The sequence below is a fragment of the Cyphomyrmex costatus genome, unplaced genomic scaffold, assembly GCF_001594065.2.
Source record: "Cyphomyrmex costatus isolate MS0001 unplaced genomic scaffold, Ccosl1.0 scaffold825, whole genome shotgun sequence".
Classification (NCBI taxonomy): domain Eukaryota; kingdom Metazoa; phylum Arthropoda; class Insecta; order Hymenoptera; family Formicidae; genus Cyphomyrmex; species Cyphomyrmex costatus.
In genome coordinates, this window is record NW_017280403.1 from 249,798 (window position 1) to 272,963 (window position 23,166).

The 23,166-nt window shown below is 27.9% G+C and overlaps 1 protein-coding gene across 1 annotated transcript; it reads right to left on the reverse strand.

Moving 5' to 3' along the window:
• Positions 1 to 4,106: 4,106 nt before the first annotated feature.
• On the reverse strand, positions 4,107 to 13,465 carry LOC108781501 (protein takeout). Its single transcript, XM_018549475.1, has 6 exons — positions 13,409 to 13,465; positions 10,408 to 10,448; positions 6,735 to 6,937; positions 4,649 to 4,820; positions 4,364 to 4,513; positions 4,107 to 4,261 (listed from the first exon to the last, which is right to left on the reverse strand). The coding sequence occupies exons 1-6, from the start codon at positions 13,432 to 13,434 to the stop codon at positions 4,107 to 4,109; spliced, it is 747 nt and encodes a 248-aa protein (XP_018404977.1). The 5' UTR covers positions 13,435 to 13,465.
• Between the last annotated feature and the right edge of the window lie 9,701 nt (positions 13,466 to 23,166).

The window sequence follows — 23,166 nt, forward strand, 5'->3', positions numbered from 1 at the left end:
TTATAGATACAAAATTTTGTATATGTATAGATAAATATCGATTTTATATAATACGAATTATATATTAATTTCTTATTATAAGAAATGTATTGCATAAAAGTTATTTGCATATTTTTACTCTAAAACTGTCAAATTTTTATTTGAAACCTTTTCTTGTAAAAAGGTTTTATTGCCGAAGTCTTTGGAAGTTCTGACACTTTTTTATGTCTTAAATACTAACAAAATGTGACATAATTACATTCAATGCTTTTAATGTAATACAAAAACTAATAAAACAATTCAACTATCGTAATAGTTATTTTAAAATAAGTAACTTAGAATTTTTGTTTGACAAAAATTTGTTCTGCTTAAATGTACATAAATATAAACATACATAAAAATGTGTAAATATTTATAAATATATATTGTATTATGTATGAAATTATATATGAAATATGTCCATACATATTTATACATTCTTCTTTCTTTTGTAAAATTACTTTTTAGTGTAATAAAGATAACGAGAAAACATCAAAATAATTAGAAAAATAATTTTCATATTGTTTGTTTTAAAGAAAATCAAGTTTGGAGAAATGTCAAAAAAGTAGTTATATATAATTATTTATAATTTTATATAATCATATACAATGATATAGAATGTTTGAGAAGTATGTAAGAAAAATTGATCTATCGCATAGCGGTAGAATGGACTAAACTGACAATGAGAAGAAAAGTCTTTTATCATTTTACAATTTTCGCAAACACCGTATAAGCAATTGCATAAGCAATTTTTTTATATTTTTAAAAATTTGATTTAAAAAAAAAAGAAATAATACAAAAAAATTATCTTTTTAAACATTATAAACGTGGAAATGGCATTGTAAGAGTCAAACGAAAAGATAATTAACAACAAATTAATACATATATTCTAAAATGAACTTATAAAAATTTACATAAATGTAACGATTAAAAAAACAGATGTTAAATTATATTACTAGTTTCGACCACCAAATCTGGTCCTCTTCAGATGAAACACTTAACGTTGAGATGTACATAATTATGGACAAACATCAATACAAAAGAAAATCTTGTGCATAGTTAAATATATAACTGAAAACAATAAATGAACATATATTAATTAAAAGATTGTAATCTTAAATTCTAAGAATGAAAATTAACGATGCGCAAAACATACCAAAAAATTTGCAAATCTATGCGTGAAAATATTAGTTGGTCCGTGTATCCATATATTTACAAAAATAGTCATAATGATAATTGTCACACAATAAAAAAACAGTAAAAAATTTTTTCTTTAAAAAAACTTATGTCAGAAATATTACAAAACTGTCGAAGTACATCTTGAGATAAAAAGTAATACATGGAACACGTCAAACATCCTCAAACGGACCAATTCCAACTAAATAACGACCGGCAACAACTGATACAGAAAGATCAAATTTTGTTTATAATGGGTATATATGCTTCATGAAGACCTTCCGTGTCGGTTTGTAAGTTTAGGCTAAATTTCTGTTTTTTAATATTTAACATTTCTGAGACCAATCGCTTCCTGTAACAAGGTTCCTCATCAAGAATTTCAACATCGTCCCACCGAAAGTCATGATTATACTCCAATCTGTGATCAGTTATTACCGATCTGGTAGAACTATTATAATTTATATGATTACGGTGTTCTTTAATTCTTGTTTTCAATTGTCTGCTGGTTTGCCCCACATAAGAAGCATCGCAATCGTTACACTGAATTTTATAAACGACGTTACTTTTAGATGTGTGGAGACGTGAGTCCTTTTGCACCTTAATGTATTTTTTCATTTTGTTCGGACTACGAAAAGAAACTCTGACAACACTCCTATCAAATCTCTTAAATTTCTCCGCGTGGATCGGAATGAAAGGCACCGTAAGCCAAGATGGACATGCATTAATATTATTATCAATCTGTGTACGAGCGTGATCTTTATGATTCTTTAATAGATGCTTTATTCTGAGGTTGACAGAATCAAAGATAAAATCCAAAGGATAATCATTATCCAGTAAAATGTCAATGATAAGAGTTAGATTTCTTTTATGAAATCCAAAATCAGAGAGTAAAAAAGCTCTGTCAACCAAAGAAAACACAACACCCCTCTTTTGAGATATAGGATGATTAGAGAGAAAATTCAAGAATCTACCAGAAAAGGTGGGTTTTCGGTACCAATCAAAAATAAATATATTATTAATTTTAGAAATAGTGGTATCTAAAAAGTTCAACTTATCTCCTCCTATTTCCAGTGTGAACTGAAGTCGAGGATGAAAAGAATTAAAAGCTTGAAAAAGAGTATCTAATTTACACTAAAAAGTAATTTTATAAAAAAAATGTCTGGACATATGGATACATTTTAAATATAGTTGTATGTCTATATAAATATTTATATACGTTATATATATTATACATACTGATATACATATATTCATGCATAAAAAACTTTTTATCGGATGTTTTAGAGACATTGAATTATTAAATACAATATCTGAATATTTTTTTAGGAATTGTACATTATGAACTATACATTATTAGAGGAGAAAGTGGTATTATGATACCCTATATTTACATTTTGTAAAATAACTTGGTTAAAAAATAATCAATATTTAATTTAAAACTTAACAATTACATTTATCAAAATATTGTTCAATTGATTCTAAATTTAAAGTAACAAAACATTTATTATTTAGAACGCTATTTATAAAAATAAGATGACATTGCATAATAGCTCGACGAGAAACAGAGGTGGTTGGCCATCCACAAAAATAGATTTAAAACATTAGCTTTGAATAAAAAGACAACATTCCAAAATTAACAGAAAAGTAAAGTATTGTTGGTATGTGTATTTAAATTAATGTATATATATATGACGTATCACTGATAGGGTTCCGTTTGCCTACTACCAGTGTTGGGCACAATTAAATTGTTTTGAGAATTAATAATTAACAATTAAAATTACATTTTTAATTGCAATTGACAATTAAATAAGTTAATTGTAATTGTGGGTTTGTATGATTACAATTAATTAATTGTAATCATTATTTAATTGTGGGTACAATTAACAATTGATTTTTATAGTATGTATTGCAAATTGTTCTGTTAATATTCTGAATATTGAAAATCTATTATAGTGCACGTAACATAAACTATAGATTTGGAACATAGCTCAAGTACGCTGGCTTCATTCGGTATTTCATCTGATAATGAGAAAAAAGAGGTATTGTATGACACTTCAATTTTGATGAGTTTTTAGTATGTTGTTCTCCAGATGAAAATAAGGGACACGTATTTTTATCTGGAGAACAATATATTAAGAACTCATCAAAATCGGAGTGTAATACTTGAGTAGGCTTATTTGTAAGTAAATATATATAAATAAAGTGAAGATTTCAAGGACTCTTTTATATAATAATAATTAATACGTTAAACAGGGCAAATAAGAGTCAAATTACAACTAAAAATCTAAATTTGATAATTTATTCTAATATATTGCGAAAAATTACGTGATATTTTTCGCAATATATTAGAATAAATTATTAGATTTAGATTTTTAATTGTAATTTGACTCTTATTTACCCTGTTTAACGTATTAATTATTAAATATATATAATAATTCCGTAAGTAATCACTACAGTATTCGCGACTTAATAGCAGAGATAAGGGGGCTATTGTATCTATATTGACTATAATATTACCTTTTCCTCTACAGTAAGTTTAATACGTTTAATGCATTACTGATAATAAACTTGGGATTAAAGTACAATAATTTGACTATCTGAGATGTTATTGCATAATTGTTCTAAAAGGTAGATTGCAAAAAAGTTTTCTCGTTGTAATTTTTGTAAAGCAATTAAGTGTTAATTTCAAAACAGTTAAATGCAATATAAGTTTGTATATTATATTAATTATATGTGTTTGTTATGAGATATACACCTAAAAAAAAAAAGCTGCGGAAATATTACAGTATTGCTACAGTTTCATCAAAATTTTCTTATTAAATACAACAAAAAAAAAACAACATTTAAACATTTCAGAATAAAGAAATGATAACGTAATCTATTGTTAATAATGAATCGCCAGAATAGAAAGATTAATTATTCGGGAACAAATCGTCGTATGTAAACTTTAAGGTAATCTTGTTTGCGATACTCGTGAAGAGATCTGACAAGCTGTCTTCCAGTACTGGTCTTATTTCATCTATTAAGAATTCGCTATTTGAATTCAAAATTTCGTTGCTTGCTGATCCTGGTTTAAAAGAAAGAAAGTCAATCGTAGTGCAAATATAATGATGCTTGTACTTCCAATGAGTTTCTCGTGATAGAGACATTGCATGAAATAATAACATACCAAGAACAGGATCGCCACCAAATAGATTGTCAAAATTGAGTGCAGCTTTGTTTATTTTTATTTTAATTTTCATCTTTTCAAAGTTCACATATGTGCTGTTGTTTTTAATAATTTTTTTACTTTTCATCAAGCACTCGCTATCGTAACCAACTGCAAACATGTAACAAGTTAAACGCAGAAACAAATATTCTTGTAAATTTTTTTGTTATCTCTTTTTATAAATATGGAAATCATTTTGTTATCATAATAGTTATTAATAACCATAAAAATGTGTAAAGAACTTACAGAAGGTTCCAGTGAGATTTCCATCTCCAACTAGGTTGAGCAAAAGAATTTGTGCATTTATTTTATATTTTCCTCGAAAGTCAAGTTTTTGAAAGCCAACTTTGAAAGTAATAAACACATTCTCCGGGTCAATTTTTAAATCTCGGATTTTAAATGTTGATGGTCCAAATACCTAATACACATAAGTTTTTAATTCAAAAATATCATATTTACAATCAGTAAGAAGCATTATTATTTGAAAGAAGTTAATTATTTAAAAGGAGCGCCGAGCATAAATAAAGATATACTTTAAAAGTATACATTACATTTTTATTAAAATGCATTTACTTAAAACAGCCTTTAATTACTATTATTAATTATAGTTTGTTATGCTTTCCACGAGACGTGTTTTTCACAACTTTTTTACAAATATAATTGATGGATTGGCTTTCTCAATCTCCGAATGCAAATCTCATAGGAAGCATGTCTCGATGACAGTTAATAATAATAGTTATTGGATACTATTCATATTAATTAGTGCATATAATGTATTTTTAAAATATAATTTTAATTTTAATTTTTTGCAATAAATTATTCATTTACAGTTAATGACCCTGTTATGCCATTGACTATATATGTGTTTATGTATTTTTGATAAATATAATAAAATACATTATTAATAATTTATAGACAATATTTACAGTTTTTTTTTTACTAAATCTTCAATCATAGGTGTACAAATAAGTTTTAAAGCGTTTTTAATGAAATTTAATATTTATTTATTTAGAAACGAAAACATACTTAATTATTAAAATAATCTCCGTCATTATCTGACCTTTAGCCATCTTTCGTGCAGCTTGCGAATTCTAGAAGCCAAGAAGGTTTCGTCTTTCGATGCGATAAAATTATCTATCCATTTTCTTCAAATGCTCGAATGTGTACACCGGGCAAGGCGTTTTGCATTGACCGGAATAAATGATAGTCTGAACGGGCTATATCTGGGCTATACGCCGGGTGCGGTAGAATTTCCCAACCAAGCGCTAGCAACGTTTCCTTTACAGATTTACTAACATGAGGCCTAGCGTTGTCATGAAGCAATTTCACGAGATGTTTTCCTTTGCTAGTAAATGAACGATTTCGTTCGATTTCTTTATTTAACGGATCAATTGTTGACTGTAGCGATCACTGTTAATCATTTCGTTCGGGTGGAGCAGCTCATAATATAGCATTTCTATCTTCATGTCCCACTAGATGCATAGCAAAACTTTGCTGCTATGGATGTTGCGTTTTGGCGTTGACGTAGTGGGTTGCCCTGGATCCACATAATGTTTTCTCTTTTTAGGATTATCGTAAAAAATCCACTTTTCATCACCAGTCACGATTTCCACAAGAAAGATTTTCTATTTTGTTTATTGTACAGATTCAAAACACTTCTCAAGTCATCATTTTGTTTTTTTCACTTAATGCATGCGGCACTTATACTTTCCTTCCTTCAGAATCCTTCCCATCTGCCGTAAACGAATTAAAATATCTTGTTGAGTTACTCCAAGTTGCTGTGCAAATTCTTTTTGTGTTTAACATGAGTTTTGATCGAGTAATGCTTGCAATTGATTGTCTGTAACCTTCTGAGGAGCACCATACTACGTTCTCTATCGCTAACATTTAAATCATTCTCTTTAATTCGCCTAAACCAAAACTCGCACGTACTTTTGAATACAACATTGTTTCCAAGAATAGAACAAATTGATTCATATGCTTTAGCAGCGCTTTTTCCTTGATAAAATTTGTATCGAGTGTCGAATAAATTGCTTGTTGCTCGCCATTTTAAAACCATTTAATTTTGAGATTAAGTTTCCAATTTTGTGTGTGTGTGAAGTTAATTGTTTTTTTTTAATAGTACACATTAAGCGCCACCACATATCAAACGAGCGCGAAAATATTTGAATTCTAAGTTTAAATTGTAGGTTATACAAAAAACGCTTTAAAACTTATTTGTACACTCAATATATATACATATATTCATTCATACATATATTTCTGAAGTTATACTGTAAATAATAAAAACTTTAAAAATTTAAAAAAAAATAATAAGTTTTGATATAATCACCTGTAAATTTGTAAGGTTGACATCAAGCCTTGCAGCTTGAGGACCTCTCAATAATCGTATATGTTTTAATGTAAGTGGTTCAATTGCTGGAACCTCTAATTCTGGAATTCCTGCCTTCAATTTGCTTCGTAGTTGCTCAATTGAATTAAGTACGCAATTATTTATATTTGGATCCTTTCGATGACATATTTTTATGTACGATGCTGTAAAAAACACAAAACCGATTTATGAATTTTCTCTAAACTATAAAATTATTTTAATGATATTTTGTAAATCTTATAACAAATAATACATTTATATGAGAGATAAGAAATAAGATAGTAATGATTGCTATTATTTACATTTTCATCCATGATGAAAGAAATCATATTTTTATATATTTATAATTTACTAATATATACATTGTTTTTAGATATATTATAAATTATAAATGTATTTGAATTAAATCAATGTAAAATTAATGAGCGCAGTATTTATCAAGCTTTTTGGAAAAGCGTAGCTTTAATTAAATCATTTGTATATCATATCTATAAAATTGTTTTCAAATAATAAATGCATTAATATAAAAAAAGAAAAATATTTTATACGTAATAAGTATTTAATAAGACAAAGTAAATTAAAAAATCTACATATAAAAGATATTTAGGAGATTTGAAAAGAGGAAACGAGAGTAAATAATGTAATGCAAAAAAGTTTTAATGTGATGATTCTTATGTAGATTGATATATTTTATATTGTATTATTTATTTTGAAAAAGACATTGTCTGCAATGAAATCCAGTACATTTATATGAAAATATATCTAGGTATTTTATTACATGATTTAAGTAAATAAGCTATTAACATGTTTAGTAATCGTTATTATCATATAAACTATTTTATAAATTTCCTCAACAAAAATTGATCATAATTTTGAGACATTTAATTAACTTCTCTAAATTATTTACTTTTAGTATACATGTAAATCATATCCGTTATGTACTTTTTCTTCCAAGTAAAAATCAATAAATGATAATTGCTTTGACATGTAGAAGAACAAAATTTTCTAAAACATTAGTGCTCGTTTATGATACTCGATGAGTTTGAATTTGAGATTAGTTATGCAAATAGAGGCTTAGTTTTTATGTTTAATTTTAAAAAACGTTTTATAAATATATATAGTTCTATTAGATTATTTTATATGAAATCGCAGACATGTAAAATCATATAAAATGAAAATTTGATTTTATAAATTTATTAATATTAAATTATAATTTACTGAATCATGTAATATAAATGTCATAGCCTGGAATTTGTTAACAAAGCAAGAGAAAAAAATAACAGTTATAATGGACTCTCGAAATTCAAACACAACTTATTTGTATAATGGGCAAATGAGAGTAAAAAACAATCACCGCAGTTCTCAGTGCGTTAAAATAATTTAATGTCAAGGTTAAAAAACCAATCCAAGTTGCGAACGTTTCGACTGACTTTTCCAGTCATCTTCAGCATACAGTAAAATTAATATAAGCGATTGGTCATTTCAAACAATCCTCTGATCGGTCAAAAACATGTAAGTCCACCCAAATTTCAATTGCAGTTGAAATCATGTGATAAACAAAATTATCATTGTCTCAGATGATAATAATCCGCCTTGACCGAACACAGGAACATTAAAATAAAATCTTATATAACGATCAAAATCAAAGTCATTTACGAGCACAACAACTCACAACATAAACGGTCACCGATATCATGATATTCGAGTGGAAGTCAGTCGAAACGTCCGGAACTTGGATTGGTTTTTTAACCTTGACATTAAATTATTTTAACGCACTGAGAACTGCGGTGATTGTTATTTACTCTTATTTGCCCATTATACAAAACAGCAAGAGAATGTTGTTTTTCGATTTTATAAAAATCAATATGAGCTATTCGATTTTATAAAAATCAAATGAGCCATACGAGATATTATTGTAAATATATAATTTTAATGTTTAAAATTTTATGGCATATATTTCGATCTTAGTTTTCGGTCATTATCAGTACAAAATTAAATGTACATTGAATGTTCTCAATATAATATGTTATATTCTAAAACGAACTGTCGCAGAGCTTGTGAGTAGGGTGCGTATACTTATAAAATAGACGCAGCATGCCTCTATGATAGAAGTGAAACCAACAAAAAAAAAACGGTAAGAGTGCGTTTGTGGAGAGACGCTATTAACGCTATTTGTGTCATTCTATCTTCATCGTTCATTGGACGTAAAATAAAAATAGAATTACACAATTAGCGTTAATAGAGTCTCTCGGACGTATCTTAAGAGATGTAAAACATCGATGTGTGTGAATTTCTATTCTTCTCTTACGCGCGCATATTCGCGCACAGTAAAGTAGACGAATAGAGATTTTTTACTATTGTTTTCTTGTTCTCACAGTGGGATATATATACCCATACTGGGTATGTATTTTATAAGTCTATAATATAGTCAAACGATAAAAGAGCTTTATGTTTAATTTGTCCAATAATAAAATAATCAATTATAATAAAGAACAAATGTTAAATGCTGCGATGTGAAATGTTTAAAGTATGTTAAGCTAGATGATTAACATACTTCAGAAAATAATTTTATGAGAAGATAAACACAATGACAAATGTTTGCTTATTTCAATTTTAATTCTATGTTAATATAATTCTAATTTATTACATCTTGCTTTGACTCATAGTCCTTCTATTAAATTATAATTAGTTATAATAATTCAAGATTAAGTATTACATGGCAACATGATATTCATTTCTGTTCATGATACTCGTTTATGGATCAATAAAAACAATATTTGCATAAATTAAATATATGTATAACATTTTTTACAAATTTGTTATAAACAAATTAACGCTCATTTAATTCTATTGATGGATTGGATTCTCTTTTGCAATTGACTGTTTGTCGTTTATTAAGAAAATTACTGTTTTTTTTATTATCTTAAATAATAATTTTACCATATTTTACATAACAACTTCATATTATTTCAAGTCACATTGAATAATCGTACGGATGCAATATTTCCTTACCATTGTTGCTAATGTAATACACACATCGTTAAGATGAGATTAATGATTAAGATTTTTCTAACTTGTGTATCACGTAATACACATATGTGATGGACAACTTTATGATTAGATGCACTTTTATAATTTTATAATTTAATAGTGTATTACTATTTATTATTATTATTTTTGGGTCTTCTTCGGAACATAAATTGGATATAATTAATAGTAATTAAAATTGACATTTTCTCATTGGATTTAAATACGAAAATGAGAAACACATTTATATATATTAAAATTAATTAAACTCAATTTATATATATGAGGAGAGAGGACTTAAAAATAGGAATCGAGATAATATTTAACTTACTATATTACCTATATAATGCGTTTATTCAATATTAGCTCTTATTGGCAATATTAATAACTTATATTTCATTTCTGAAGAGCCTAATACTACTTATATTGTTTTATTATTTTATAATACCTATGAATATAATCTGTAAACAATCAAACACAGCACACACACACACACACACACACACACACACACACACACACACACACACACACACACACACACACACACACACACACACACATACACAAAATACACACATACTTTAATATCCATAACGTTACTCACGTATCTCGGCGAAGGCCACAGCAAGGAGTGTGCAGGCCACACTGAAATAAAAGATCATTAATCGAATAAATAAGTAAGTAAAGGACTCTTATTCTCAAACATAAATAGAAATCAAAAAGACAAATTAAGAGTCAAACATTAAAAATTTCTTTAATCACATAGTAAAAAGATAAAATAAATTAATATAAATTAACATGAAAAACAAGACTAAATACGAAGATATAAAAATATATACATAAATATGAAAAGACAAGAACGAACTTAATACAAAAATAAAAAAAGGGCTTAATCAAACTTTACATGTTTCGACTCATGGATTGAGTCTTCTTCAGAAGTAACAAAACGAAAAAACATCGTATAGATAAATTATTGGTGAAATAATGATGCATCCGACATCAAGGTAAGGAATTTATTATAAGCGATTGGTAGATGGAAACTGAAGAAAACGCATAGTTGCTATAAAAAAATACGTACGCAAAATGGATAATTTAGAAATAAGCAACTATGTGTTTTCTTCACACCAATTGATTCACCTCATTAAACTGTTTACAAAAGCATTAAGGTACGAATATATAAAAAGTCAACAGTTCATGAATTATTAAACATTTTTTGTCAATATGCACCAAAACAATGTGTAAAATATCTCGTAAACTATTGGTTTTTTTATATCTCAACCTTAATACTTTTATGTACAGAATAATTAGGGGAATCATATAGTGAAAAAAAAATTCATATAATTCCACTTAAAAAAATGAAGTTGACCTTGAAATCTCAGAAGCGCCTCCACCTAAAAAAATTATGACTAGCATATGTTATAGTTCTCTTGATGCCCCACAACTTTTGTAATAACAATATTTTCATATCTCTAAGAATAGCGGAGATATTCAAGGTGGACAAAGTTATTGCCCCACCCGGTATAAACAGTAGATCTTTGCTTCGTATGAAGAGATTTGAAGAAGAAGCAAAGGTAAATAATCGTCATGCCTATACATACGTGCAGAATTTATATATCATAGCGAAATGGCCTCGCTGAGTGAAAAAGGTAAAGAAGTAGTTAACTATTCATAGCAGCTACTCAATAAATGTTATACTATAAATATCAAAATATGATTCGTATGAAAGTCTTGTATTATTAATTAAGATGTTTTTATATGATTCTTCGTGTGTTACTTTTAATCTGAAAATGTTCTAGCATTTTTTGCGTTTTTATTAATATATGTATTATTTTTAAAGACATTAATATATGATTTTTTTTGTATTTGAGATGTGACTCTCACACATTAGCCCTTTTTTCTCCTCCTTAATATATTAATTAAGAAAATCAAACTAATGCTTTTTTGAGATATACAATTTCTTTCTATAGTAATAAAAATGATGAAAAGAAATGTCTGTGAAGAGAATAAAATATTCATTAAATATGTTTATTTAATTTTTTTAATACTTTTTTTTCATACTTTTATTATGAAATGGAAAAAAATATTTCCGTATTTCTCCATAATTATAAGTTCATGACATGTTCGAGGAAAATTCTGTTTTACGTTTAACGTGTATTTATCAATCATTGCAATTTTTAATACACATAAGTGTATAAAAAAATAGGCTAGTTACAAGTTCAGTAAAGACGTGATTATAAAATAAAATAGGAAACATGTCGTATTTAATTTACATGCAAATGATTTAAAAACACTAGACTTTAGTCAAAGGTGTTACTTTTCATAAAAATTTGCACTTGAGTTATATGTACATATACAGATAATAAATTTAGTCATGTGTGTGTGTAGACACAAATATGTGACATAACATTCTTTATATCGCTATTTCAAAATTATGTACAAATCTAGTTTTGTAATATTACTCAACGAAAAATTAAAGACTACGCTTTTAATCAAATGTTTATAAATAATTATTCGTACATTGGTCACTTGTAGTCACGTTATGCATATTAAAATTGAATTGATATATTGAACGGATAATAATTTAATTAAATTCTAAAAGAAAACTATAAATGAATTACTATATTATGAAAGCATTATAAAATATTTTAGTTATCAAAAATATGTGCCCATTAATACGAAGAACGACAATATATAATAAAAATAGAAATTTAATTATTCGATACACATAATTTCATTCTGATAGTAGAACCATAACAATAATTGTAGTTTAATATTAATATTAGTGTCTACAAGTTTTTTTGCACACAATGTCCATCAATTAGCCATAATTTTCCCTTATTTATACATACATATAGCAAATGATCTTTATATCCTAACTCGATCTGATAAATACTAATATTTATTTATTTTTGGAAATTACAATACACTTATATGTAACACGTTAATCCGATTCTGAAGATAATTCTTGACTGCACCCGATATTTGATATCTTCCGATAGCCGCATAATCTTAATTATTATAATATTGCATTAAAAATTAAGGAATAACTTTCTTTGTGAAGATAAAATGATGTTCACATATAAAATATTTATGCTCATATATGAACTATTTTTACAATAAATAAAATATTTTTATAAAGATGTTAAAAAAATGCTGATTTTGCCCCCAAAGGGACAAAAGTGGTACGTTTCTTGTTGTTTTTGAGCTGAGAATATAATCCTGAGAATATAATCCTTTTCGTTCTTTTTAAGTTTAAAAAACACATTTTAAAATATATTTTCTTAAAATATTACAATAAATGATGAAAAGGAGGATCCTTCAATTAAGAAAATCAGAATTAAAAGAAGTAAAAAAATAAATAAACTTGTATTTTTTGTATTTGAAGATGCATTTATAGTTTTTAAATATTTAATTATTTTAATTTATTACATATGACTATGAAAGATGCAATTATCACAGTAATTTTTAGATGTAGGGATTTTCTGTTAAAAAAAAAGAAAAAAAATCGTAAAAATTGTTTATTTTTTTATCTATTTAAATAAAAAAAAAAATCCTTACAATTAAAGCTAATGTGTACAATAACATAATAAAATGTGACAATTTACCAGATGCGAAAGACGAAAGTGTACATGATAGCCAGTCCAGTTGAGAATCAGAGCTTGTTGAAGACTGCAGGAGGTGTCGGTTGACAATGATCAAGGATGTGATAGCCACAGCTCGAAGGTTTCACCAACTAACTTGGTTGACGGTGCTGTTACATTCGGCTGGTTGATAGCCTCGTGCTACTTGCCGACCATTGGTCCAGCCTTGGATAAGCAGTAGTGACGATTGGATACATTCGTTGATTTTTATTACGCGGGAAATCATGGACCAATATCGATCTCTTCACCAAGTCGTTTTTGCTTGTCCTCTCCCTCCTACTCTTCTTTCGTCTTGACTTTTTACTCAAATAGATTCGTGGACCTGTACGCACTTAGCCAAATACCGCTGTTATTTTCTCAGCCTTTCGCAGACGGGCTGAAAAGCGAAAGGAACCGGGAATATGGGCGCAATTCGCCCGCTATTTCGAAGTACGTTTCGTAGCCGATGTATGTACTGAGTCGACGTTAACGTTTCGTAATTTCTTGCTGGAGTTGCAATCTGAAGATAACGTATGCAGTTAGAGAAATTAATTGCGCAACAAATTTTTTCAACATTACTACGATCCGTGAATAAGGGTGAAGTGTCACGAAATGTAAGAAAGGGATACCGTAACTTCACTATACTTAGTATGCTTCGAACAATAAATATGTCGATTAACAGACGTATCAGTTTCGCATCATATGTATATGATATTTAAAATTCATATCATGAATCTGATTTTTTGGTATAAGAGGAATACATTTTTGCACTATACATTTTAATGTATTAATTATTCCATATAAAATTCTATTTTATTGCATTTTTTTTATTTATATCATACTAATACATAGGGTAATTTTCTAATAATACATATACAGCACATTTTACTTGAGAATGGTAGAAAAAACATATATCAACACAATTTAATATCAAATATATTAAAAATAAATCAGACTTTTTAATTACAATATTAAATTATTTTGAAAGAGTTCCCAAAAAAACCGAGAAATATCTAAATGGAAACTAGATGATCTTTACATTTTAATTAAAAACTTTAATATTATAAAAATATAACAAGTTAAGATAATATTTTATTAAATGTATAGAAAGAAACGTCTGTGTATGTGTAAAAATATTTTTGTTAGATTAATTTTGATAGATTTTTCATATATATAATAAACTAGTATAAAATGCAAGACATGCAACGAAAATGTATCAAAATACGATAGAAAAATGTGATATGTAAAATGCGGAAAGGTGATTTATTCGTAAGAGGAAGTAAAGCATATATATGGAAAAATGTATTTAACAAAATTTACTATACTTCCCTTTTATTATTTAATAGATTGGATTGTATTTTATTAGATTAAGCATGCTCTTTCTCTCTCTCTCCCTCTCGCTCTTAACATTCGACAATCAATAACACTTCACAATGGGTGCGTTCTTTTAGGCATCGGATACAGCAGTTCTTGCAATGATTCGTTCTTTTAGCACAACTGCACAGTCGATTGCAGCGCAGATGTTCGTTCTTTTGGTAATAGATACGCAGTAGATACGCAGACGATTAGAATTAGCTGCGCAGCCGGCTACGTATCTGCGTGATCGTATAAAAAATGCCCGTTCGGCAAATCCGATGCGCAGCGGCTGCCAAATCCGATGCCTAAAAGAACGCACCCAATGTGATAGCATAAATATGAAATATCGCGTTTATGTATTAAATAATTTTTAGATTGGAAATTATTTAGTTATTAGATCTATAATTATATATATATATATATATATATATATATGGTATATATACACTACTCAACAAAATGTAGGAAACACTTTCAAACATGCTAAAAATTTGGCAGTACTCAGAACGTAACTCAATGAAAAACCGTCGCAGACGAAAAATTAAAAAGGCATTTTAAAAGTTGAAATCTTTACTTTCGAAATCTATATATATAATTGAAAGTTTAATATGACTGATACTTTACGGAGTTATACGGATACAATTAGATATCCGTCAAATCTAAAAATTTTTTACAAACTTTACAAAGATTTATGGCATGAGGTTTTATTTGATATTTGATGTAAGATTATAGAAAAGTGATCACTTTTGCTTCAACGTTCAATAACTCGGTGAAAACAAAAATCTTACAATGGATACAATCCATTTGTATCCGTATAATTTCGTAAAGTATCAGTCATATTGAAATTTCAGTTATAGATTTCAAAAGTAGAGTATTTCAACCTTTAAAATACTTTTTTAGTTTTTCGTCTGCGATGGTTTTTTACCGAGTTACTGTATTCTGAATATTGTTAAATTTTTAGCGTGTTTGAAAGTGTTCCATAGATTTTGTTGAGTAGTGTATTAAAAAATTAGAACTTATATAAAGTTAATAGATTTAGACTCAAATAGTTTTAAATTTCAAAAATTAAGAAAAAAGAGGTTACCAGTCAAACAAGTTGTTTAATGCTTAGTAATCAAATGATGAAAATTTATAAAAATATTAACCATAATTAGATCATTCTTAATGTTAAATGTAATAATAATAATAATTAAATAATAGCAAATCTTATTGGACCGCGAGAATGTTGCGACATCGATTTAAATAATAACTAAATTATTTGATGCAGTACAAAACTATTAATATTAAAACAATAGTTGAATTCTATAACTATACCCTTACGAAATTATAATAAAAATTAAATTAGAATTTGTATTTACAAATATGTATATTCACTTACAATTACAGGATGTTTACAGCTGCAAACAGTCAATAAGGCAATGGTAAAAACATTAAAAAGTTATGAAATGTCAAAATAATTTGCAGACAATGGTCCATTTCAATTTTATAACGTATTACATGACACATCATTACTTGGTTCTGATAGTTGCAGGAATTCATTTATAATGTAGGTTGATAACGCTAAATAATTATTTTTATATTACAAAATTTGCACATCCTGCTTAATTTGTTGACAATTAGTCACATTTTTATAATTGTAATGTTGTGAAGTTACTGTCCTTTGGTTACTATCTGCAAATTATCATTTTGACATCTCATGATTTTTGACAACTGCTTTACTATCACAATTTATTAGTTTTTAGCGGTTATTAATAATCTTCGGAAACTATAAACTCAAACTGTTTAAAATTTAAATAAATATATTTGTAAGTGCTAGCGAGCGAGAGAGAGAGAGAGAGAGAGAGAGAGAGAGAGAGAGAGAGAGAGAGAGAGAGAGAGAGACTAAATTTTGTAAGTTTAATTATTGATTTTCAATTGCCATTTTAATATTAACATTTTGTACTGGATCTAATAATTTAATTATCTTCTAATAATGAGAATAACACGATTGAAGTTGAAACGTTCGTTGATAATTTTATAAGTATTCATTGTTTGATAATTAAGCATTAAAGAACTTGTTTAAACTGTAGCTCTTTCTTTTCTTATAATTTTGAAGAATTAAATTTTTAAATGCGTAAAATTAAATTTAAATAAATATTAAATAGATTTTATTTTAATTCTGCAACGAAATAAAAAATATATATGGCGTAATAGATTTACTGTGTGTATGTGTATATGTGTGTGTGTGTGTGTGTGTGTGTGTGTGAGACAACCATTAATGGAAAATTCCTAAGATTATTTCAAGACAAATATTTTAATACCGAAATGTCAAAGCTATCGTAGTTTTTAAATAAAGAGTTTTTAAAGTTAGCCAATTAAATTGTTAAAAATTCGTCCGTTCAAACATGGTATAACGTTGCACAATAGTAAATATGTTTTCAAACATCAATTCTATTCTTTTCTATTCATTCACTGCTGTATAACGTATCATGTCTGAGTGCGCAAAAAAATTTCAAGCAGTTTAATTAAATAACTTAAAGAATATTTTTTATTTAGAAACTATTGTAGTTTCGATACTTATTAGAATATTTGTCTCAAAATCTCAGGAATTTGCCATTAACGGTCGCCACGGTACATAAGACTGGAACACTCTGCATAGGTGTATGTGTGTGTGTAATTTTCCAAAGCTAGTTTAGCTTGAGTTATATGTATTACGTATTCCTTACTACTTTTCACATAGTTTTGTAATTCATACATGCTTGCTGCTTACCAAGAATGTTTACTAAAAAAAAGGCGTTACATGATATAAGAGTCAGATAAAATATTTGAAATTAAGTGCAAGTGCCATGTTGATATTGAAAATGGACCAAGTCCAATGTTGACATTCAAAATACTAGTCCAATGTTGAATATGGAAAATATTTAAAGGTAATATTGAATATACCAAAAACTATTATCTATTAAAATACATTAAATTAATTCATATTTATTGAATATAATGAAATAATTGTGATTAAAGATATTATGTATTGTATTAAAATACAAAGAGAATTAAGTTATATATAATATTTAAATAAATTAATGTTACATAAATAATTGCTTTAGAATAAAAAATTTTTGTTGTGACAAATACGATTTATTACTTAATTTATTAATTCAGCAATTTAATGTAATGATATTGTGATGATATATTGTGATACGTTACAGTCAGATTGACATGTGATTGTGTACAGACGTGAAAAACTGGTAGACACTGCAGTTCGTGGAATTTCGCCGCGCCTACTAAAATTAGCGAAAGTCGCAAAATGGACTAACGATGCCCGAAAAGCTGCGACCCGTAACAAAACGCAGGTTCACACTTCCTATATATTATGTGAGTTACGTATTACAACTTGCATCTAGGACGGTGATAAATGTGGCAATCTTGGACACTGGGTCACCATTTTCCTTCCCTTTTTAGTCGATTTCTCAATTCTAATTAATTTTTGCTTGATTAGGTATCACAACATATTCATACAAATAATACTTCCGTTATTTAATAGAAAATTTTATTCCATAAGTGAAGATCAATTTATTTCTGGTTTCCTGTTTAATGACATTTTAATTTATAAGAATAGAAGTACATATATTTGATAATAAGAGAATTTTTGTAAGTGAATATTAAATTTTAGAATGATCTACGTATATGTATATCTCTAAGTATCTTTAAAATTATTTCTGAAAAAAAAAATGAAAGTACGAACAACAAAAGTAATTATACAAAAATAGAAAAAAATGCTACTATTTATTTTTACAGAAATAATTTTATATATTTTAATATTATATTTAATGTTTAATTTAGGTATACAATATCTTAGCTGTTTCTTTGTATTATTTGGAGTATATTATATGAATATAATGCATATAATTTTCCCCATATGCACGTGGATGAAGGGCAGAGCTCCAGTTCGTCACTTCTGTGGTATTTTTCGACTTCAAACTTTCTCTGTTTGATGCGTAAGTATAGGTATGTCTATATCTGCGTTTATATATGTTTATGAGATGCTCGAAATTGATTTCTCAATTTCTTGTTTTGTAAACCTTTCTGTATATTTAATTATTTTTGTTTTTATATATACTTCTAATAATTTTATAATAAAAAGCATTAGCTATTCTATTAAAAAAGCAAGTTAGTGTTTTAATGTTATTAAGATTTAATGTTATTCTTTCTGACGTTTTGACAAATACTTTCTCCGGGAAATTGTGTTTATATGCTTCGCGAATGAAATCAAATGGTTACATGCGCGAGAGCAAAATCACGTGCTGCAATCCAACGCTGCGCGTTATGTAACTTTATTCATCTCGCAAGAAAGAGGCACGGTGATGTATTTCGCTCCGAGAATAATGTAAGTTTATGATGGTGTTACGTTTGCTACAATACTATCTGTCGATCAGTCAATGTTGCGATACAAGTATAGTAATAGAAAGTTCAATACATCAATGCGCACTGTACATATTTTGCTACATTATACTCGCATGAACATGCAATACATGTAGTTAGCTCTGTAATAAGTTAAATGCCTGTTCCGTCCTTCGACGTCTACGCAGCGCAGTTTTTTTAACTTTTGTTTTTCAATCAATTATACAGGGTGAGGCATTTAAAACAGATCATCTGAATAACTCATTTGTTTTTAACAATAGAAGGAAAAGTATCAAACAAAAGTTGCTTGGTTTCGAGGGGTATATAATGTGACGTCAATAATTATTTCGTAGGTGGAGGCATAAAGGATAGGCAAAGGTCAAATCTGTTTTTTTAAATTGTATGATATGATTTTTCATTCACACTTTGATAGAGCATTTTAAGACGAATACAGTGACCTATAATTGAAGGTCATTCAAGGTTATGCAAGATCAATAATGAAAATTGTTTCAAGGCATCCTACAAATAATTTGGTGTCTTCTCTGCTTGTTGGTATACCACTAATCGTTCAAATGTATCACGGTATGTAAACATTAAATCGCATATTAAATCGCAGCATTATCCATATTTACTGATCAGTTTGAATTTATCTATCGATCCAAGTGCGTGTCTTGCGAAATATATAGATGAAAATCATATCGATCTATTCCGCTTTTATTAACGCTGGAAATGGAATCTGCCAATTAAATGCAAAAGCACTCAATGAACAGTTGTAGTACTAAATGCACCTGAGCCGTTGTTTTCTGAATGCAATCACGTAACCATTTTGGATTAATACTGGAATTTATTTGCAATTTTAGCCGAATATAAAAAGAATTTTTTTTACAAAAAACATTGTATATGTGTGCTTTCATATTCATCAGGAGACGCGGTAGTGTCTCCGGCCATGTTTAAAAAATTACTAGTTAATTTAAAAGTTAGTTTAAAAGATTAATAATAGACACTACAAGTCTTTTATCCCGAGTTACCAAAGTCTATTTTTCGGGGGTGCATAACTACTAAAATATAAAAAATTTTGAATCGAACGTTATATGTCCTGAAAGGCGGCATCGTGACGAGTAATTTGAGCCAAAAAATTTAAAATCAGTCAAGCCGTTCTGGAGATACAAGCGGTCGAAAAGTGATGATTTTAATGAAAAATTAAGAAACGTCTCCTTCTCTGTCCATCCGTCCGAAATTATAACTTTTTAACATCCCCTTTCACCTTTCACTCACAGCTCCATCATTTTCGACCCACCGCACCCTCCTCCCCCCTCCACCCCTCTCTTTCACCGTATTTCACTCTCTTTCGTTATTATAACTTTTTAACATCCTCTCTCACCTTTCACTCACACCTCCAACAACTCCGACCGCATCCCCTCCCCCCTCCCCCTTCCCCCTCCTCCTAGAAATACTATAGGTTTTCAATACTACTGTATGTGTCAGGAACACGGTTTAAATGAGATTTTCTTAACAGTACAATTTTTTGCTATTCTATGTAAAAATTAGGGACACATGATATATTTTTGGACTACATTTGATAATTTATTTTGATAATAGCGATAACTACATTTGATAATTTATAAACGCTATTGTGTGTCATTCCATCTTTATCGTTCATTACATGTAAAACAAGAATTGATGAATGATGCAACAGCGCTGATAGCACCTCGAACACAGTTTTGGAAGTTATAATGAATTTTTCGCGAAAATTTAATATTGCAACAATATATATGCAATATTATTGATTCATTATCATGTAATATTACAGCAATTTTGTAATGTTATTGTAATATTTCTACAATATTGCTTTATGTAAAGGTACAATTTATACAGCTTAGTGTCTCCAGGTAGAAATCAGGACACGTTGTAAAGTAATAAACTTATACATTATGTCAATATTTTTATTATTTTTAGGTCTTTAATTATCTTCCGAACGATTAACCTTCAATTTTAAAACACCCTGTATATAAGAAGATATTTTAATATACGATTTTCCTTTTCTATACTTATATTTCGGACTAAAATTGACTTTGGAAATGTATTTTATAATTTTATTCGAATAACTGAGGATATAGAACTTTTTTAACTTTCTCTCTCGACTCTTAATGAAACACGGTGCTAGATTCCTTGAATATTGATTCAGTAATTGGTACTTCACTGTATTAGATCTACTGATCATTCTCCGAGCAATTCTCTAATTAAAATAAGTTACATGTAGGAAGATTTGAGATATCCTTCTTCATTGCTATTCATGATGTAATGCGACTCGACTGTGCGATTCTGCTTTGTCGCAACATATATTATGAATAATGGTGAATGAATAAGTTCTGGTTGAAATGTTGTCTTAACCTTAATCTATATATAACTTTATTTTAATTAGCCACAAGCATGCCTATTATCACCCTACTCTCTATTGCGCCCCACCTTTAATATACGTAATGCTACTGCGAATGTTCGAAGCAACGCGCACTGCTTATAAATTTGCTCCTAATATACATATAACAAAAACATCTTTCTCTCTTAAGTTGGTATAATTTATAATTATAATTCTTATTTCAAAATAATTTAAGTAATATTTTAAGATACTAATATGGTTCAGAAATGGTATATAAAATTTTATAAAACTACTTACGACGGTTTTAAAATAATAATAAGAATGTCACGTCGCATGCGCCATGTACGATTTTGCGGTGTCATGTAGTAAAATCACGCCGCGATAAAACAAGTCTCTCATATTAAATACTTATGATACTATCAATGCAATTTATGTTTCATTTAAACAACCCTTATAATTTGCCAATTTCTACATTTCAATATTATCAACAATTTAAGAACATGCAGATGAATATTTTTAATAATAACTTTATTTTTGTAACAATATCAAATTTTCGGTATATATATGAACTACAAATGCACGTGATGACACACACACATGCACGCACGCACGCATACAATATATGTATATGTATATCTAGAGACACGGTAGTGTCTCGGCGCTAAGCCAAGCGCAGCTATAGTATTATGCAGGATGATTCAGAATTCACGGACACGGATTACACAAAAACTGTGTAATCCGTGTCCGTGATTGTATGAGCCGAAAAAGCAACTTTTTCCTCTGGCAAAATTGTGTTTGAACAGTGCTTTTTAAATAAGAGCAATTTTAAGTTAACAAATGAATGCTCTACGTTACGTATGGATCAGGGACGCTGTACACACATGGCGCGGCCCGATATGAATATGTACGTTATTATTTTACTATTAATATTAAATTAATTTAACTTAAATTCTCTCATTTAAAACTGTCATTTAAGAAATAAGTACTACTTAAACGCAATTGTTCCAAAGAGAAATGTTGCTTCTTTGGCACATACAATTATGTTATGCGCATTCCATGTCCGTAAATTTTGAAACATCCTGTATGTATGTACATGTACACAAAAATATAGAGAAAATAAAGTTTGTGATTATATTTCTTTTACATAAATGTTATTTTGTTGTAATTATGATTTTAAAATCGTTAATATAATAAAAAGAGAAAGATTTAATTTTATTCAACATGATCGCTTAAATTAAATAATATTAAAATATTTAAATCATGTGTAACATTAAGATTAAAAAGAAAATTTGAATTTGAACTAGAAGCTAAAACACAAATATATAAGCAAGAATAGATTCTATTGTTAATTTTATTTTTAATGATAATGTTGAAAAACAGGTATAACATTCTTTATGTAAAACATATGCAAAATTTAATGCGAATATATATGGTATATAAAGTTTATTTAATAAGTTTTTGTTTTAAAATGAAGATTTATTTTTTATTTTGTAAGAAGAATTTTATTCTTTATTAAAAAAAAATAAAGAATATCTAACGGACAATAAATTCATTGTTCGTAAAATATGGCATTGATTTAAACAATACGTATAGCTTTAAATAGTTATGGAGGACGATCGAGATATTAGAACGA

Excerpts from the sequence above, each read along its gene's own strand:
- LOC108781501 (XM_018549475.1), bottom strand. The coding sequence starts at position 13,434 with ATGTACACTTTCGTCTTTCGCATCTG. Across the intron at positions 4,514-4,648 it reads AAATCTCACTGGAACCTTCT|TTGGTTACGATAGCGAGTGC; the intron begins GTAAGTTCTTTA and ends ACATGTTTGCAG. Across the intron at positions 4,262-4,363 it reads TGGTGGCGATCCTGTTCTTG|GATCAGCAAGCAACGAAATT; the intron begins GTATGTTATTAT and ends CTTTTAAACCAG.